This window comes from Trichoplusia ni, assembly GCF_003590095.1.
Source record: "Trichoplusia ni isolate ovarian cell line Hi5 chromosome 16 unlocalized genomic scaffold, tn1 tig00003650_group15, whole genome shotgun sequence".
NCBI classification, from domain to species: Eukaryota; Metazoa; Arthropoda; class Insecta; order Lepidoptera; family Noctuidae; genus Trichoplusia; species Trichoplusia ni.
Window position 1 is genome coordinate 3,047 of NW_020799755.1, and position 18,731 is coordinate 21,777.

The 18,731-nt window shown below is 34.2% G+C and overlaps 2 protein-coding genes and 1 pseudogene across 3 annotated transcripts; all 3 read left to right on the plus strand.

The window, feature by feature from the left end:
• The first annotated feature begins 758 nt into the window (after positions 1–758).
• Positions 759–5,887, plus strand: LOC113506461 (annotated as a pseudogene).
• Positions 5,888–7,002: 1,115 nt separating this feature from the next.
• Positions 7,003–11,176, plus strand: LOC113506462 (poly(U)-specific endoribonuclease homolog). Its single transcript, XM_026889309.1, has 7 exons — positions 7,003–7,213; positions 7,642–8,728; positions 8,876–8,987; positions 9,276–9,360; positions 10,199–10,342; positions 10,499–10,587; positions 10,877–11,176. The coding sequence occupies exons 1-7, from the start codon at positions 7,156–7,158 to the stop codon at positions 11,108–11,110; spliced, it is 1,809 nt and encodes a 602-aa protein (XP_026745110.1). The 5' UTR covers positions 7,003–7,155; the 3' UTR covers positions 11,111–11,176.
• Positions 11,177–11,872: 696 nt separating this feature from the next.
• On the plus strand, positions 11,873–15,845 carry LOC113506463 (5'-nucleotidase domain-containing protein 3-like). Of its 2 annotated transcripts, none has more exons than XM_026889310.1 (10): positions 11,873–11,963; positions 12,032–12,255; positions 12,328–12,503; positions 12,732–12,965; positions 13,966–14,100; positions 14,173–14,330; positions 14,461–14,647; positions 14,903–15,043; positions 15,129–15,280; positions 15,387–15,845. In XM_026889310.1, the coding sequence occupies exons 2-10, from the start codon at positions 12,081–12,083 to the stop codon at positions 15,589–15,591; spliced, it is 1,563 nt and encodes a 520-aa protein (XP_026745111.1). In that variant the 5' UTR covers positions 11,873–11,963; positions 12,032–12,080; the 3' UTR covers positions 15,592–15,845. The 2 variants fall into 2 exon arrangements, with proteins under 2 accessions (XP_026745111.1, XP_026745112.1); XM_026889311.1 differs by having other exon boundaries at positions 11,874–11,963; positions 12,039–12,255.
• The last annotated feature ends 2,886 nt before the right edge of the window (positions 15,846–18,731 follow it).

Here is an 18,731-nt window from a genome sequence, read left to right on the forward strand (position 1 = left end):
ATTTCCTGGCGGCGCTTCACCATCACCTTCTCCACCTCCGCCTCCGCCGTCCTCCATATTTTCCCAAAATAAAAAAACGATTTATATGTAATTAAAATACTTCAAGTCAAAAAAGCTTATTTTGATTACGCTTTCAATGTATAGTCAATTCTTGACGTATAAATAAACTCGATTGAAAGCAGCTGCCATTCGTAAGTTCGATATTTTAATTTGCATTCATTTTTATTCTTCAAAAAACTCATTAGTGGCTGGTTACATCCTTTAAAACCGTTAAAACCTTTATTGTACAAAACCTACTTAGTAAAAAGGATCCAAACAACAAAATACAACAAGGTTTGAGTCCGTCAGTTTTAAAAGTTAATAGCAATGTTTTTAGATAGCCCTTTATATATATTTTAAAGCTACAGTACAGTTGGGCTTCTTCTTTGAATTACGGCACGGTACGGCTTTGATTAGCTTAAATCACGCTTAAAGCACACAGAGGTTTTCGGGTATTTTGATTTTAAGGAGGGGTAATGGAAGGCTACATAGGCACAAGGCTACATAATAATATGTCCGGGCATGCCCAGGGAAACGGAAACTACCGCTCGCTGTAAATTGAAATTAAGTTTAAATTATACAATGTACACACTTTATGTAAAAATAACATTAAATCTTGTTAATTGTTTATTTATGCAGTACTTGTGGTTAATAGCCATCGAATACAAAATTATGATCTGGTAACATTAAACCAGATGTCAATTTTGAAATTGTCATTATTAAATTAAACCGCGCGATCGCAAAGTTTCTGCGAATATAATATATCTGGAAGTTACCGACAATACGCAATTTTATTTCAAACACATAGCATTAAAATGCGTAGAAGCTGGAGAGGTCGTTACCGAAATAATTGGCATCGAACACGGAACAACCAAAATTCTGGTTCAGATAATCAAAGTTTAAATAACTCATCCAGTTCTCATAGGGTATCAAGCACTGCAGGATCTTCACGAGCACCGGCTAACCAGTTGCCCATTGTATTGCCTATCAGTGGAAACAGTATATGGAAACTTTATTTCCCTACTGAAGGTGATTTAGAAATACCATTATTGATTATTTAGTACTACAGAGTAGTCCTAACATTATTTTAGCATTATGCTGTACTAGAATTTATAAGTAAAATAATTAATATACGTAATTTAAGTGTATGTATAATTAATTTCAGATCAAGATTCCAATCCTGAGTCTCTAAACCATGTAAAATCTTTTAAGACCTTTATAGAAAACAATAAAAACTTGTTTGATTTGGAGAAGATTGACCAAACTCGCAGTGTACCACTGGACATAACCAATTTAACGAATGATTCAGATTTTGTTAGTAGTTGGCCTACATTTAACACTGAATTATTTGAATATCCAGATAAAACTTTACGGCTTTTAGAATATTGCTTACATGAGGTGACTATTTTATATTTCATTTATCTTTCTTGTGTACAGTGATATACTGCATGTTTGTGGATTGCGCTTTCTTTTTACTTATATTTTGTGTTCCAGACCTTTAAATTTGAATCTAAAATTAAAATAAGAATACTAAATCATCAACCAGTTATTCCACTAGCTAATTGAAAGTGAATTATTTTGGTAAGTACAGTAATACATTTAAAATATCATTTACATAATCGTAATTTTTATCCTATTTATTTAAAAAACAAGTGACTAAGTGTACCTATCACAATCAAAATAACTTATTACAGGTAAACTAGTAACAATAAAAGGGACTGTGATTAGGGTAGGCAGTGTTGGTCTCATTTGTACGTCTATGGCATTTGAATGTTCAAGCTGCCATAATCTTCAAGCCGTTGTACAACCTCAAGGAGTTTTTACAGGTAAAATAGTATGGTATAGCATAGCTATCTATAATCCATTTCTTTGGGTACAAACAAGGTAAATAATCATGATGAAAACTTTACACAAACACATATTAAATTAATAAACAACTCACACATTATCATTATATATTATATTTTTTTGCTACTTTACATTTGTTTTTATTGGCAAATAGACTCCAAGATTGTTTTCCTTTTAATTAAGTACCCGAAAAGTGGAGTGTTCATCAATATTTGTCTCTATATTGCACCAAAACAAGCATTTAAAACAATATAAATTGATAGCTATACATAAATTATATTTATTACAGCTCCTAATACATGTCAAAGTTGCAACGGTGGTTCTAAGTTTGAACCATTACAGTCATCACCTTTTACTAATACAACTGATTGGCAAGTTGCTAAGATACAGGAAATTCAGTCACAAGTAAGTATATAAAAGATTTTTTTAATTTCATATGAATCTTATTTAATACTAAGTTTCTTGTTTTATATTATAATCTATCTCTAGCTCTCAATTAAAAGTTCCAACATACATAAGTTATTGTTAAAGCATGACATCTATTGATGAATGATTGATTTATTGCCAATGAAGTTTATTTATTTGTATTTTAATTTTGCAGAGTTTGTCTGGAACTATACCAAGAAGTGTAGAAATAGAACTACAAGGAGATCTAGTTGGAACTGCTTGTCCAGGAGATGTGCTGTCTGTTACAGGAATAGTCCAAGTATGTATGAGTAGATCAACGGTACTATGCTATCACACTAACACTATTAATTTTTTTGAACCTGCCACCAACTTATCATGGTTAATGGCATCATGTTAACGCTATCTCATGAGCCAACAGTTGAAATTAACACAAATAATGTTTTTCTTTTGCTGCTATAAAAACATGCCAAAAGATCTCAATCTAGGTTAAGCAACATTCGGCTCAGTCATAAAGGCTTAAAGGGTGGTATTATTTCTTGCAAATTTGTTTTTAGCCATTTTATATGGAACCCTTAGTGTCGCGAATTAGCTTTGTAATTGATCCACTTTTGTACCAAACGCGTAATACTTTCGTATTTCAATCTTAGGTGCGCGGTGAAAGCAAAGGTGGTGAAGATGGTAAAAGAGCGGCCAGGCTATTACAACTGTACATTGAAGCTGTTTCTATTCACAGTCATCGGAATTTGAGTAATCCAACACTATCTTTTACTCTAAAAGATTATTACGCTATTCAGGTAAAACAAAAAACACTTACATGCATTATTATGGTTTGAAATTTTAGGCAAGTAGCTATAGCATCCAAAAGCATTTCATTATTATATTGCCTTTTTTTACGATTTATTTATACACATTTTAAAATCTGTAAAACATTTCGAGTATGCCTAATAACCATATAATTATTATTTTTAATGTTACAGGAAATACATGCTTCTGAAGATGTGTTCAGGTTACTTGTGCACTCACTATGTCCCACAATTTTTGGGCACGAGGCGGTCAAGGCCGGACTTATTCTAGGCTTGATAGGTGGGACGGAACTTGAGAATGGACCGAGATCTAACCCCCATGTCCTGGTTGTTGGTGATCCAGGGCTGGGGAAGTCACAGCTACTACAAGCTGCGGCTCATGCTGCTCCAAGAGGTATTTGACTACTTCCCTGTAGGTATTATTAATGATCTAAGTATAGAAAGGTTTGGTACAACATGAAGTATAATAAGTTACTCATTTTTGCCGCGGTAGCTAGCGTAAATGTTCCCGATTTTCCCCAGGCAAAGGTTATAGAAAAGCATTTTGGTGTTTTTACCTATAGGAATCCGAAATACCCATCCGTATTCGGGATAAAGCAGTCCAATTTGGAATTTAGCCTTTAGTTATTTATAATAATCTACTTCTAGTTTATCTGATCTAATATTAATTATATTTATTCATATGTATTTAATTAGGTGTGTACGTATGTGGCGCGTCCGCCTCAGCAGGCGGTCTAACAGTAGCACTGGGCAGAGAAGCGGGGGGAGACTTTGCTCTAGAAGCGGGAGCGCTAGTCTTAGCTGACAAGGGTGTATGTTGCATAGATGAACTCGACAAAGTAAGTATATTTGTGAAACAAATACTTAAATGCGGGCATCGTTTTACATAAAAAAGTAACGGATTTTATTGCAACTCAACTTTCTTTTTCGCCCATTTCAACATTTTCAATGGTCTATTTTTGTGTAAGATTAATCATGTAAGTAATCCAAACGCAGATCTTGTTTGAACTTATAAATATTACAAATACTGTCCAAGAACCATAGTTAAAATCGAAACTTAAATTCAGCACAGTTGAATTTAGTAGACACATACAATTTATCTCTTTCCGAGTTTTTGATCATTTCAGTTCATTATCAGGAGATAAAATGAGACTTGAAGGGATCTTTCAACATTAACCACTCAAACCAGAATAAATATCTGGTATCGTGTGTTCAGATGACGAGCCACCACAGCAGCCTGCTGGAGGCCATGGAGCAGCGGCGCGTGAGCGTGGCCAAGGGCGGCGTGGTGTGCAGCCTCGCCGCGCGCGCCACCGTGCTGGCCGCCGCCAACCCCGCGCACGGCTCCTACAACAGGTGGCGCTACCGGGGCTCTACATACACGCAATACAATGCAATCAGTGCAACTGCTTTAAAATACTTACTAAACAGAATACAGTAGAAGTGCCGTCCGTCTATCTAGAGCTTGCTTTATTTGCTGTCCATATGACCAGGTTTAAACTAATTAACATGTATAATCACACGAAGGAAAATCGAAACGAAATACTTACACTGTCGTTTGTTTTTTAGATCCAAAACTGTTGCCGAAAATCTCAAATTAAATTCGGCGCTTCTTTCAAGATTTGATTTAGTCTTTATTCTTTTAGACCAGCCTGACGAGGTATAACAATGTACCAAAACTGTATTAATGTTCTTTTATGATTCAATAACTCAAGTTGTCCATACATTTAATTTTAGAGAATGGATGCGATGCTGTCGGAACACGTACTAGCTCTCCATACTGGCCATAGAAAACAATCAACCAAAACTAGTGGATTAAATACTAGTTTAAATACAAGTCAGTGTGACAACGAAGTGTCTCTGAGGTGGGTAGCTATAATTAAAAATTGTATGTACTAGTTTAAAAAACTACATATATAAATATACCACTTTTTGTTACACAGCCAAAGATTGCAGCTTAAACACGGCGAAGTAATTGACCACTTGCCATTAGTACTGCTTAGAAAATATATAGCGTACGCTAGAAGATACGTGCACCCAAAAATAAGCACTGACGCGGCTAACGCTTTACAAAGCTTTTATTTAGAACTACGTCACAATCATCAGAGTGGTTCCCATGATGGAACGCCAATCACAACACGACAACTTGAAGCTTGCATTCGGCTTTGCCAGGTGACATTTCATAAAATATTCTAATTAAGTATGAAAATACTAAGCTTTAATTTAATGTTCGTCTTTCAATTTTCTAGGCCAGAGCTCGTGTAGACCTAAGAGAAGAGGCGACAGTCCAAGATGCAAATGATGTCATAAGTCTATTAAAACATAGCTTAATAGACACATTTAGCGACGGATTTGGCAACATACAGCTGTCGAGGTCAATCAACGGATCCGGAGTTAGTTCCAAAAACAAGGTTAGTCTTCCAAAAGAAATGAAGAATCTATATTCAAGGTCATGTCAATTTGATCTTACATGCGACAGCTAAAGCAAATCGATGTGCCTATTAAACCTTCCAGTGTTTTAATAAAGTTACTATTTACAGTATATTATATTATCCTTGTATTTCAGCTAAAGAAATTCTTGAACGCCTTGACAACACGTTCTAGTCAACTCGGAAAAGATGTGTTTACTCGACAAGAAATGATTCAAATTCACAAAGCAGCCGGCGTAGCTGGCGACCCCAATGATTTGATAGAAGCAATGCACATACATTCATACTTATTACTGAAAGGTTCTAATACTTATCAGTTGATAGCAATTTAATAAAGTAAGATATAGGTAATACATTAAATGTTGCAGTTTTATTTGAATTTATACAGCATTTTCTTTAAAAATAAATTGAATACAGTCGAGTAAAGTTACCTATACCTATTCAATATTTTACAAAAAGAAAAACCAATAAAATCATTTAATAATCACCGCAAAACTATGGTAGCGATTTAAACATGTTCCTTTTAAAAGTACAATCATCAAGTTATCGTAATTAAGAAATAAAAATGAAAACACAAGTTTAGAAAAGTTAACAATTACATTTACTAACATTAAATTAAGCAATCACCATTAGGTACAACTGCAGCGTATCCATGTTTTAATTATTTTTTATACTAAGGAACAATTTAATAAATTGTATAACTATGAGAGATTTCCAACCTCCCTTAAACATAGGGAAAACGAAAAGATAGGTAAGCATATTATATTACGCAGGTTCTAAATGTTACCATCCAGTAAAGAAGAAATGAATAAATCGGGTTCTTCCCCCGTTCCATACTTATACTTACCTACACAATGTACTGTGTGCAAGTTCCAATGTATCGAATTACTTCAGTTCTTTAATTATCGAAAGCAAAAGGACATGCTCTATTTGCAATCCCAAAACAATCGTTAAATATTATTATTTAACGATTGTTTTGGCGCGAGTTTGACTTAAAGTCAGTTAAAGTTATCTTACTACTTATTTACGCATTTAACGTTCTTCTTATTACCGACTCATAACAATATTAGGCGTTTTGTAGAATGCGATAGATAAATATATCTTTAGGTAGAGTTTAGGGTTATCAACAAATTGTACAATCAATTAAAAATATTTAATAATACTTATTAGATAGATGGAATAGATGGTTAAGTACTTCGGCATTTGTCTTTTCATTAATTGACACTGTCCAATATGAGAATGAAGGCTGTTATTTAACCAATATCAGTAATATTGATGAACAAGACTTTTTTTCCTTAACAAATAACCTCAAAACAAATGACATCAGCTGTGACCTATACAAGAAATCTTACTATAATGTACGTTCATGCAAAATTACACTCTTTATCTATAGAATTAAAGTATATTTTACATTAAGTAGGTTGTAATATAAACACGAATAAACTCGATCAGCACTAGACAGAGACACAGCTTCTTAGTTCTTTTCTTACAGTTGGTACGAAAGCGACGTGAACTTCTTTGATTTACGTGTGCGATCGCGTATTAAAACATTAATAAAATAATGTGAAGTTTAGTGTACTATAAGTTGTGAGTTCAATAAAGACCGAAATCAGACATCAATTTTAAATATGAATAACTATTTAGTAATTTTATTCGTTATTTCACTTGTTCTGCAGAACGGTTCAGGTAAGTTTATTGTCACTAATTTTATTAAATTAATAGCCATGATAAAATGAAAAAAGAAAACATCTGTGTTTGTGTAGGCCAGTGTAGGCATACCAACATTGGTATATGGTAGATCATATTATGTGACTGAAGTTAATTGTGCCATCATTGTGTTAGTTCAACGAAGAGCAGTGAAAGTTATTCAGCTCAGTATTACTTTTTTGTTTAAATACATCTATTTTGTAAATCACAGAGTTCACATAGAGCTCTGTTCGCAGTACGTTATATTCTTATGGCGCGAAATTTAAAACTAACATTCGTTCATTAATTTTATAATAGGTATTAGGTGGAATATAATAATAGGTATTTTACAGTCTGGGACTTTGCATTAGCCTATTTAATCTAGTTAGTATACCTAGATATTTAACTGCCAAAATGTTTTCTTTCAGGCTTAGACTATAATAAATATCAAAGACTGAATGCGAATACAGATTTTTTACTACATGAAGGAGGTGTACAAAATACACCCAAACTGCAAGAACATGTAGCCGGTTCTCAGTCGCAAACAAATTCTCAACAAAATGGAGCTAACCCATCTTTGTCACAACCAACCTCTACCGGGAACAAAGTGACCACAGCACCGCAGCACAATCCTTCTTCGAATGGAAAAAGGGATTACGTTGCTCCCCAATTCCCAACACTTAAACCATCCCAACAGACGGGAGGCGCCGGACACTCGCAGTCCTCCAACAACAATCACAATTCGGGCAAAAATGATTACGTTTCGCAGTTCCCCTCGTTAGGGCCACCATCCGGATCACAACCTACACCTGCAACGAGTAATGTAAACTCTGGCTGGCAACGCAATCCTCTAACTAACAATGGAAAAAGAGACTATGTTGCACCCCAAAAGCCTACTCATAATAGACAAGATAGTGTTGCGCAGTTTCCGCCATTGGGTCCTGCTTCTGCACCACAACCAACTCCTGCGACAAATAAAAATTCAGGACCACATTCTCAACCTTCATCACCTACTGGTAAACGAGATTACGTCGCTCCTCAATATCCGACAGTGCAACCGGCTACAGGAAAAGTTAAGGACCTCATAAATTTCTATGATAGTAAAAATTCTAGTCCTGGCACAAGTAGTTATAGTTCTATTGCACAAGGGTCATCGCATCGAAATGGGCCAACGGTTACTCAGCGGGCACAGATAACTACAGCAATTGTTACGCCCAAACCTATGGCCTTCAGTTCTGTCGTGTCCGGCGGTAAAATTAATACTCAATCATCAACTCCTAAATCGACAACACGAAACCCTGGCACACCTACTCGAACAGGAACACCTGTCCTACCAAGTTCTATTGTAAATAACAATAAGGGAAATAATAATGATAATACAGTGTCTGACGCTGAACTAGTGACAATAAGTGAAGAATTGTTAAGAAAGGATAATAACAATGCTGCTAAATATCTCACAGTTAACTATCAAGAGAAGACTACGTCACAGTCGAAAGAAGATAAAGCACCGTTACCGTAAGTAAACGTGTTTTCTTATAAGTAGATATTTGATTTAAAATCTCCTTATCCGAGCCAATGTTTGGCTACCTATAAATATTGCATAAATCCTGAGATCGCAGCTGCCAGACACAATTTTTGATAGTTTTTTTTTCTTGCTTTCAGATTGCTTACTGTAGCGCCTGAAGTGTGGAACATCTCGACGATACAAAAATTTGTTCCGTTGCTGGATAATTATGAAAGAGACACTTTGGTTAATGAACACGTCACACCACAGGTAAACTTATAACTGTAAATAATCGTATTTACGCTAACAATTCCTATCACTTGATGGCTGAAGTAGTCAAGTAAAGAGTTTGTTTTATGTAACTGGAACCGGCGATATTTTTCGGGTCAATACGAAGCCTATGCCATGGCCACTCACAAATATCGTAACTGTCTATTTGTTAAGGAATGCTCTTTATCGGTTCAGCAGTTTCTGAAATTAGAACGGAACAAACCTACAAACATTACCTCTTTATGATATAGCAGATGCTAGAAGTAACTTACCAATTTTAATTTCCAGGAGAGAAATGAAGAAAACGCTTTTATGGATGCTGTTATGTCTACAACTGTGATGCGACACTTAATGAATTTTTTGAAGAATAAAGGTAGGTATCATATTGAGGAGTTTAAGTTTTCAATTTGGCAGTAACATATGTATTTAAGTAAATATTCACATTCAAGCAAAAGACTTTTGGATTTGCTTGCTTTGAAACCTTAACCTTGCAACAATGAGAATTTTAGTTACCTACAATTCTAATTTATCTGCGATTCTAAAATATACGTAATAATCTACGGTCAGCAACAAAAGTTGGCCAACACAAAGTTAGGCACTTAACTTTCACAACGTGATTTTCAAAAATTATTTAATAGCTGTTATGCTATTAGATAACGAATTAGGCTCGACAGTTAAAGTATTGTTATAACCCTCTGAACCTACGAAAATAGTTCTTTGTAAATCTGTTAATTGACTTCGGTTGCTGACTGTACTAAGACATTGGGTTGATTGATGGGGAACGATGAGGTACTCTAACAAAAACAAAATGAATAACGTGTGACATGAAGATGGATTTAGTGATAGTGATAAAAATAGTGTGATCTGCGGACAAATATTGTTATGATGCACACGACTGTACCAAAACCGGTCACAGACGCATCTCAGTGTACATATCTCGACTGGTCTTGTAAACAAGTCAAGTAGCATCCAAAGCCTGCTATCGTTACACTAGAAGTGGTAGATTCCTAAGATGACTTCAAAATAACCGGTTGAGAACTGGTAGCGGTAATTTGAAATTGGTAAAAACAGCGCTAAAGCAAAACGTAGTGATATTGCTGTTAGAATAATGTTTGCCCAAAGATAAAACTGTTTTGACAGCAATCTAGGAAAATTTTCCCTAAAATATTGATTTTCCACTATAATAATTTCGTATTTTTATTCTGTTAAAGGCTATGTAACACCTGACCCTAAACAGCAGAGAGTCTACTTGAAGCAAATGTGGTTCAGTTTATATTCAAGGGGAAAAGGAAAAATAAGCAGTTCCGGTTTCGAACACGTATTCGTGTCAGAACTTAAAAATGGTTTAGTTTCCGGTAAGGAGGCACAAACAATTTATTTTCCCCGTAGACGTAGTGCAGGGGTTCTTTTTCTTTTTAGTACCTTAGTATACTCATCAAACATTTAAATTTTATTCCAAGAATCAGTAGATACATAATGACACTAATCTAATCGAATCTCTAACCTAACAGGTTTGCACAACTGGATTTATTTCTCAAGGGAAGAAGCAGCTAATCGAATTAACTACTTGGGCTACCTAAAATACATTTTACTAAATGAAGTAAGTACCTTAAGGAACATGTTATAAATCTATAGTTTTATGTATAATATATTTAGTAAGCCGCATAATGATTTATATAATAACGGTTTATTCGCGCGTATTTATCGAGATCGTCCGACTAATTTCGGTCCCAATTGGAGTCCTTAATCGTAAATTGACTTGGCGAGCTTTCCCGATAGATACGCGTGAGTAAACCGTCATTAAATAAATATTTAGTAAAGACATTTATTCCCTGTTAAAAGTTGTCGTAGATAAACACAGTGGTAACAATTGAAACTTTATTTTTCAGAAGGGATCCATTCTAAAGATGCACTTTAACCAACAAGGTGTGGACAAGCCCGTGAACAGCATTTTTATCGGAACATCTCCAGAATTAGAAATGGCACTTTACACTCTATGTTTCGTTACTCGAGCAGACAAGGAATGTAAACTGAAGCTTGCAGATAAAGATGTTAATGTCGTCACATATACTTTCAGATACCGCAGTAAAAATCTGATTGGTAGTGCTTTTGCAGAAATATAATCTTTATGTATGATTTATTTCATTAGCCAAATGTATTTATCTTTTTTAATAAATGCAATATCTTTATTAAGCCTTATTATTGACTACCATCCTTTCAGGTTTTTTTTAGGAGATCGAAATGTTGGTTAATGTTCTTTAATTATCTAGGTATATCTCATCGAAAACATAAATAAATCATATCAATAAATGTGAAATGAGAGCCAAGTTAAATATTATGATTATATATGATTTAGTTGTTGATTTCAACGACAAAAGAAATGAGATCTTATTAGGTGCCAAATTCAATGGTCAGTCCTGAAATTCATTAAAAATATTAACATAAAGTTCTTATTCCCTAGCCTTTTCCCAAGGGGTCGGCAAGTTTTACATGGATCGACTGTCTATCTGACCTCCTAAACCCAGTTACCTGGCCAAAACGATAAAACTTAGTTCAACCGGTGGTCAAACTATCTAGCCTGTGAAAAGCCGTAAGACAGCCAATATGTATAAATAACAGCCAGGTCACACTATGTAAAGTGTCTTTAAAACACGGGGGCAGGTTTGCGTTTCCATTTCCCTGATGATCATGAGAACATTAATTTCCTAACTAGAATAAATGTAATAGACCTATTTATTCAATTTATGCTGCGCTAACCTGGGTAACACAAATTATTTCATATCATTATTACATACTGAACATAAATTGATTGAAATGCAATGTTGCAAGTATTTGGGTTTGGGAACGGTTTTGGTACAAACTGTCAAGTTGTAACGTCAAAAATGACAGTAGTCTTACTGTCGAGTGCCGGTACGGGTGTATCGTTGTAATATAAAAATCGAATTATGCAACGAATTTAGTTTATTTATAAAAGCTGTCAGTAATTCTATTTTTATTAATGTTATTGCGTATTATACTACAGAAATACTAAAGTACTGTTTTAGTTTTCAGGCGTAGTTTTTGGTGCATTTATTATTTTGGTTTTCAACAAACATGTCACCGCTGTTGTGTTTACGAACGGGTCTCGTACATGGATTTAGAAGATGTAAATGCAGTTTTTTACCACCGGTTTCGTTAAGCAAATTTCCGGAACATTTACCACGCAGAAGATATTCCTCTAGAGAATTATTAAACGAAGCATACTGTCAAACAAAGCTTAAATTTAAATGTAAGTATCCACAAAAACGTATTTTTGGATTTCTTTGTTATGCAAGTAATAATGTAACTGTTTTATTTTTAGCAAAAAAATTACCTAAGGATGTAAATACTAGAGGCGTATTTGCTTGCAATGAACTGGACCTTTCTGAAGTTAAAGTGTATGGGTTTGATTACGATTATACTCTGGCCCACTACAAACCTTCTATGGAACACTTATTATACAACCTCGGAAGACAAATTCTACTGGAAAAGTTTAATGTAGGTACTCAAAACATTTTCTAAATACCATTTCATGACAGTTTATTTTTGTCTTCATGTAAAAATAGTTTTTTTTTAATAAGACATTCAGTGAACAATGATTCTGTTTTGAAAATTAATTGTTTATAAAATAAATAAATACATACTAGATATTCGTAATGTTGCTAAACTCAACCTTTTTGTATAACTATATAGACATGTTGTTTCACACATTTCTTTTGCTTTCAGTATCCAGCAGAAATAGCAAAATTAGAATATATTCCAAACTTTGCTGTAAGAGGTTTGCATTATGATATTGAGAAAGGCCTCCTTTTGAAATTGGACTCTTTTTTACAAATACAGTTAGGGTCTGTTTACCGAGGTTTGACACCAGTGTCCACTGAGGAAGTGTTTGATTTATACAAGAACAGAGTTATACCCATAGGCTATGTGGAAGGTGATAGGCGTAAATCTGCATATACGGTATGAATTTTTGAATGTACTATGCAATTTATATTTTTTACTTCATAATATATTCATTTGATATGACTTTTAATTATAAAAATATTTGTATAATGCCAATATTATTAACATGACATAATTAATGTATGTGTATATATGTTTTCACTCTTTCTTGTGGAAATGGCCAAACCAAGTTAGAAAGCTGATTTCCCACATTAACAATAATTTAGTTATAATTCTTATAATTCACTACAAAAATTACTAAATTTTCAGTATATCAAAGAATATACTGGTAACCTTACAGGATGTAACTACTTTATGAACCAAACATAAATATAATAAGTCCTGTGTATTACTCATGACTCATGATATACAAGCAATTAAATCTTGGTTCAACAGTTTCATGTTCAAATAATCATAACAAGTTCACATGTTTTCTGTTTGCATGCATTGTTTCTCTTGTGGTAAGGTTGAAAATGGCTTTTCCTGATAATACAAGAGTACCAGCAATAACCTAGACAATAGTCAGTAATCACTAGCACTTGTAGGCAATCATCCATTTGTGCTCCCCTCAGCAATGTTTACCACATGTCACAAGAAACTGATATGGTTACTATGTTGCTATTACATTGTTTAGTGTATTAATTTATATCAGTAAAATTATGCAGATTAACTAGACTGTAAATTAAAAAGTAATAGACAGATATAATATTTTTTTCACATTTGACTTAAAAATTATAAATGTGCTATAAAAAAACTATATTGTTAAAAAAGATACCTTTTGTGTCAATATATTATAATATAACATTGGTGTAACATGAATTTATGTAACTACTACTATTGTTTTAAATTCAAAAAAACAATAGTTTAATTATTTTATAAAAAAAATGACCTCCAAAAATTTGTGACAAAGGTAAATATTACTATTTTAAGAAGAAACCTGTAATATACTTATAAATATATCTGATTTTCAGTTCCTGCAGCTACATATCTTTATATTGTATTTTTCATTTGATTTCAGTCAAGCAAAGCTAAGATGGTACATTTGGCCGACCTGTTTTCTGTTCCTGAAATGGGTTTACTTTGTAATGTAGCCGACTATTTCATAAAGAATAATATTGACTATCATCCAGCTATTTTATTTCTAGATGTTAAGGTAATTTTTATTATTTGTGAGTTCCCCACTAAATTTGATTGCGTCGCATTCTAATAATGTATTTTATTTCAGAACGCAGTGCGAAGTGGTCATCCGATTATGCATAAGATTGTAGCTAAGAATGTGAACGAGTACATAAGGCCAAATAAATATTTGAAAGTTTACTTCGATATACTAAAGAACAACAAAAAGAAGCTTTTCCTCGTAACTAATAGCCCATTCCATTTCGTGTAAGTTACGCATATTTTGGTATAAATTTTTGGAAATTACATATTTCGTTATTACAAAATGTAGTATGCATGCAATAAAATTATCATTTATCATCTCATCAATTACAATATATTGAACACTGGTTTTCAGGAATGCCGGGATGGAAATGTTGATTGGTAATACTTGGCGGGAATATTTCGACGTAGTCATTGTTAATGCTAACAAACCGAGTTTCTTCACCGAGGTGACACGCCCTATCAGGGTATTCGACAAAAACGCCAACACACATGTTTGGGATAAAGTTACGGCGTTGGAAAAAGGCATTATTTATTACGAGGTTAGTTTGAACTGCCTAACGCAATGTACAAAATAAATTTGGGGATAAAGATTGGACAGATTTGGGGTATAAAGATAAATCGTACCTAAACACAAGCTGTATGGGAACAAAAGCTCTGATTAAAACTATGAATCCAACTTTTGAACAAACGGGTAGTATTCAATAAAAATCTGGAAGCTTATATTGTAGGCAGCACCTCGAATTATTATAGCTGGATTGCAATCAACTAGTTTAGTGATAGCGCAATGTTTGCAGGGCACAGTGCGGCAGCTGCAGGAGCTGACGGGCTGGTACGGACACAAAGTGCTGTACTTCGGCGACCACCCCTACAGCGACCTCGCCGATGTCACGCTGCAGCATGGCTGGCGCACTGGGGCCATCATCAACGAGCTTACAGTAAGTACAAGACGTTGGGTGTCTTATGTACCTACACTACCTACTTAGATTACGAGTTTTATCCAAAAATATTCGTTTTTCCTAGCACGAAATAGCCACACTGAACACTCAGCCGTTTAAGGAGAATGCCAACTGGCTGCAGATGCTAACGGTGCTAATAGAAGAGAACCAGGACTATAAGGATCCTGAGAGTGTCGCAGTCTTGGAAGAGTGGATGAAGGAGAGGGACTTCCTCAGGTTTGTTCTTAATCATTGTTGAACTAATGCAATTATGTTAAGTCACCAATTCGTTTAAAGAGGTACTACGGTTAAATTATAATTTTGTTTTTTTTTGGTATTACAGAAACGAAATAAAGACGGTGTTCAACCCACAATTCGGCAGCGTGTTCCGCACGTACCACAACCCCACGTACTTCTCGCGGCGCCTGTTCCGCTTCGCCGACGTGTACACGTCCGACATCACCAACCTCGTGCACCACTCGCTCACGCACACCTTCTACCCGCGCCGCGGCGTCATGCCGCACGAGTATGGTTCGTATTTCGTTTGAGTCCACCTCGACAGTCGTTGTAGCTGAGTAATCGATTAGTGTTAAGGATAAGTGTATATTAAACTAGAGTAACTAGTAGATACGAGTAGTTAGTGTCGTAAATAGTTGTCTTCCCACTACTGAGCCAAACATTCTTACAGATGTATGGAACGCATTTGTTAAAGGACTATGAGATTGTTCTTCTTGAAACAAGCCTATCAATACTTATTATTCAAACAAGGAACAATACAATATAAGATAAAGCAAAGTTCTAATATGCTAAGGAGAATAAAAGAGATTATGATGTTATTCGTGAATGCTTAATGCCCTAAGCTTTTGATAACGACAATTTAACTGTGAAGCTAAAACATCTACTTTAACAATAATTTTGCATTGTTTATAATATCTGAATTAATTGAAATGTAATATATTTTGTACATATTTAAGTGTTATAGACGAGTTGTTTAGCTGTTCAAAGCTCTTGTACCATAAACATCAGCTTTGGTAGGTTATTCGACAAAACTCTAGTCAGATTGTATTACTATTACCTTTGTTCCATCCAAAGATTGTGCAAGTACTCATAATTCAATGTCTTGGGACCGAAGTCTAAAAAAAAAATATTCAGTTGGATTATTCGGTTTTTATCTAATACTTACTACTTACTTAGTGAGTAGCGAAATGACTCAATTGATGTTTTTGAATAAAATTTTCCAATTTGAAAAACAAAATGGAAACTTCAATTTCTGAAGCAAATGGTTTCACTCCACTATCCTATGTCTCGGTTTATTTATGGAAAGTAACGATTTTCTTTTAAATAAAACTGAAATATTTAAACCATGTTTTTTGTATATTTTATAACTACTGTTACGGGTTCAATGTATATATTCGCAATAATCTTATAGATTCGATACGGCACGGTACACGTATCTTTACTCCTTTTGTTCAGGTACATATTAAAAACAAATAAAAAAAAAACGACTAAACAAATGGAGTATAACTGTATAATTAGTAGTATTACGCTCAATCTCACATAGATGTTTATAATGAACTCAAAATCTTTGCAGAACGATACCAAATGTTATTATTGAATAGGATTAGTATAATATAATTTATAATGTATGTTGTACTATTATAATGATCAACGTTGTACCTGATTACTCGAGTATTTGTCAAGTATATAAGAAAATGTTCTGTGGAAGTTTCCTTGTCAGCGCAGCTATACAGACTCAAGTAGAATAGTCTACGTAACTTTATAATCGTTATAGACTATAGGTATTTCCAATCCGAAATCTCAGTAAAATTAGGGTATAACTCGTATCCCCAAACTAGGGCGACTATTTATAATCATTCATTATTTTTAAGATTGTAAAAATAATTTATAATGATTACTAACTCTGACCAAAAATTCACGTAAGTTTTGTAGCAATGGATTTTACGTTATTAATATAATTTTAAAAAGGGAACCGTTGCCGTATCGGCTTTATAAGATTATTGCAAACTTACCAACGTATTGTATAGTTTTTTTACTGATTATTTTACAGTTTTCGAAGTATTTATATTTTTTTATATTTGAAATCATGTATCACGGCCAAAACGTTGTCTTTATACGTGAAATATAAATTTTTGTATTTATTTTAGATCACTATACTAATTAGAACTATTAATAATTTATTGATCGATTTATTTTACAAACTGAATACAAAAATAATGTAGTGAATAATTGATTGAGTTAAAATTAGTACAAATATATGCGTTATTTATATTAAGTTTCTAAAAACTATTTGAATCATATATATTGTCAAAGTAAAATGTCTAAGTATTACGATTATTGTTTAAGAAACGACCGAAAGCCTCGTATCTAAGTTTGTTTTGTTTATTTATACATAGATATAGGGCATGTTGTGAAAAAGCCTTATCTTTGTGCCATGTATGTCAAAATGAAAAAGCCTCTGACAACTAAACAGCATGTATAAAATTAAATGAAATCGTGTCATATAAATATAGTGTAGATAAATAGAAATAAAAGAAATTATATTATAATGTCTGTTTTGAATACCTATTGATTCCTCGTTAGCGCAGCAGGTGTCCAGGTGTGTGCACTATATAAATATAAATTTTGCACCTAACATAACTATCAATTGACCAAAAAATATTTGTAAACGACTTTAAAAAAGTAGAAGCACCGTTATTTTTTTGAATAGTTAGAAAGGGCTCGACGTTTAAGGAAAGGTGCTCCAACAATTATTAGTATTAAGGCGACTGCCCACTACACCGTACCATACCATGACCGTAAAAGTATGCGACCATGCCCACTAGCCCGTGCCGTTACCGACCAGCATCGTTGCCTTTTTAATATAGAGAATATTTTTTTGCCTGACACGTTCATAGCACGGTCATGGTATGGAACGGTGTAGTGGGCAGACTCGTTTTAGGTCCACCAATAACATTTTTTGTTCTTAATTTATGTTGTTTCTTGTTTCTTCTACACTAGCAATTAAAATAATTTATGTGGAAAAAACTTAGCTATAATTTTATACACATAAGCTTCCTACCAATGCGTATTTCATTGTCTACCTGTCACGCCTGTTTTTCTTTTGGTTTGTTGGATACTGGCCCTGCTTTTTTGTAAAATTGCTGATGATAGGCAACCTTTTGCCGAAATACCCTACGCTTAAAAAAGCTCAACTAGAAGAAACTTACCCACTTATTAAATGTACACAAAAAATTACACATCTCTCAGGGACGCGGGGCGTCATGTCAAAATCGATTTAAAAATAAAATTAGTATTTTATTAGACATTTGAACAAAATAACACTATCAAAAGTACAATCGAATCAATCCTGCAATCGAACATACATTAAACAAAACAATATATTATTTAATATCGCACAAAATGGCAACACCTCTTAGGATCCAGTGGTCGGGGTTCTTGATGGTCGGCAGCCAGAGCGGCGTGATGAACGTGAGGCCGGTGCGCACGGGCTTCTTGTACACCGGGCACTGCGAGGGAGCGTCATGAGTAATGAGAGAGAACTAGCGGCACTAGACTAACTAAATAATATCAGTTGAGGTTGGGTGGGGCTGAAGTATCAGTAGGCTCGCACCTGGTACAGCTTGGGGTCCTTGGGGCGCGGTGGAGTTGATGGCGTACACGTGCACGA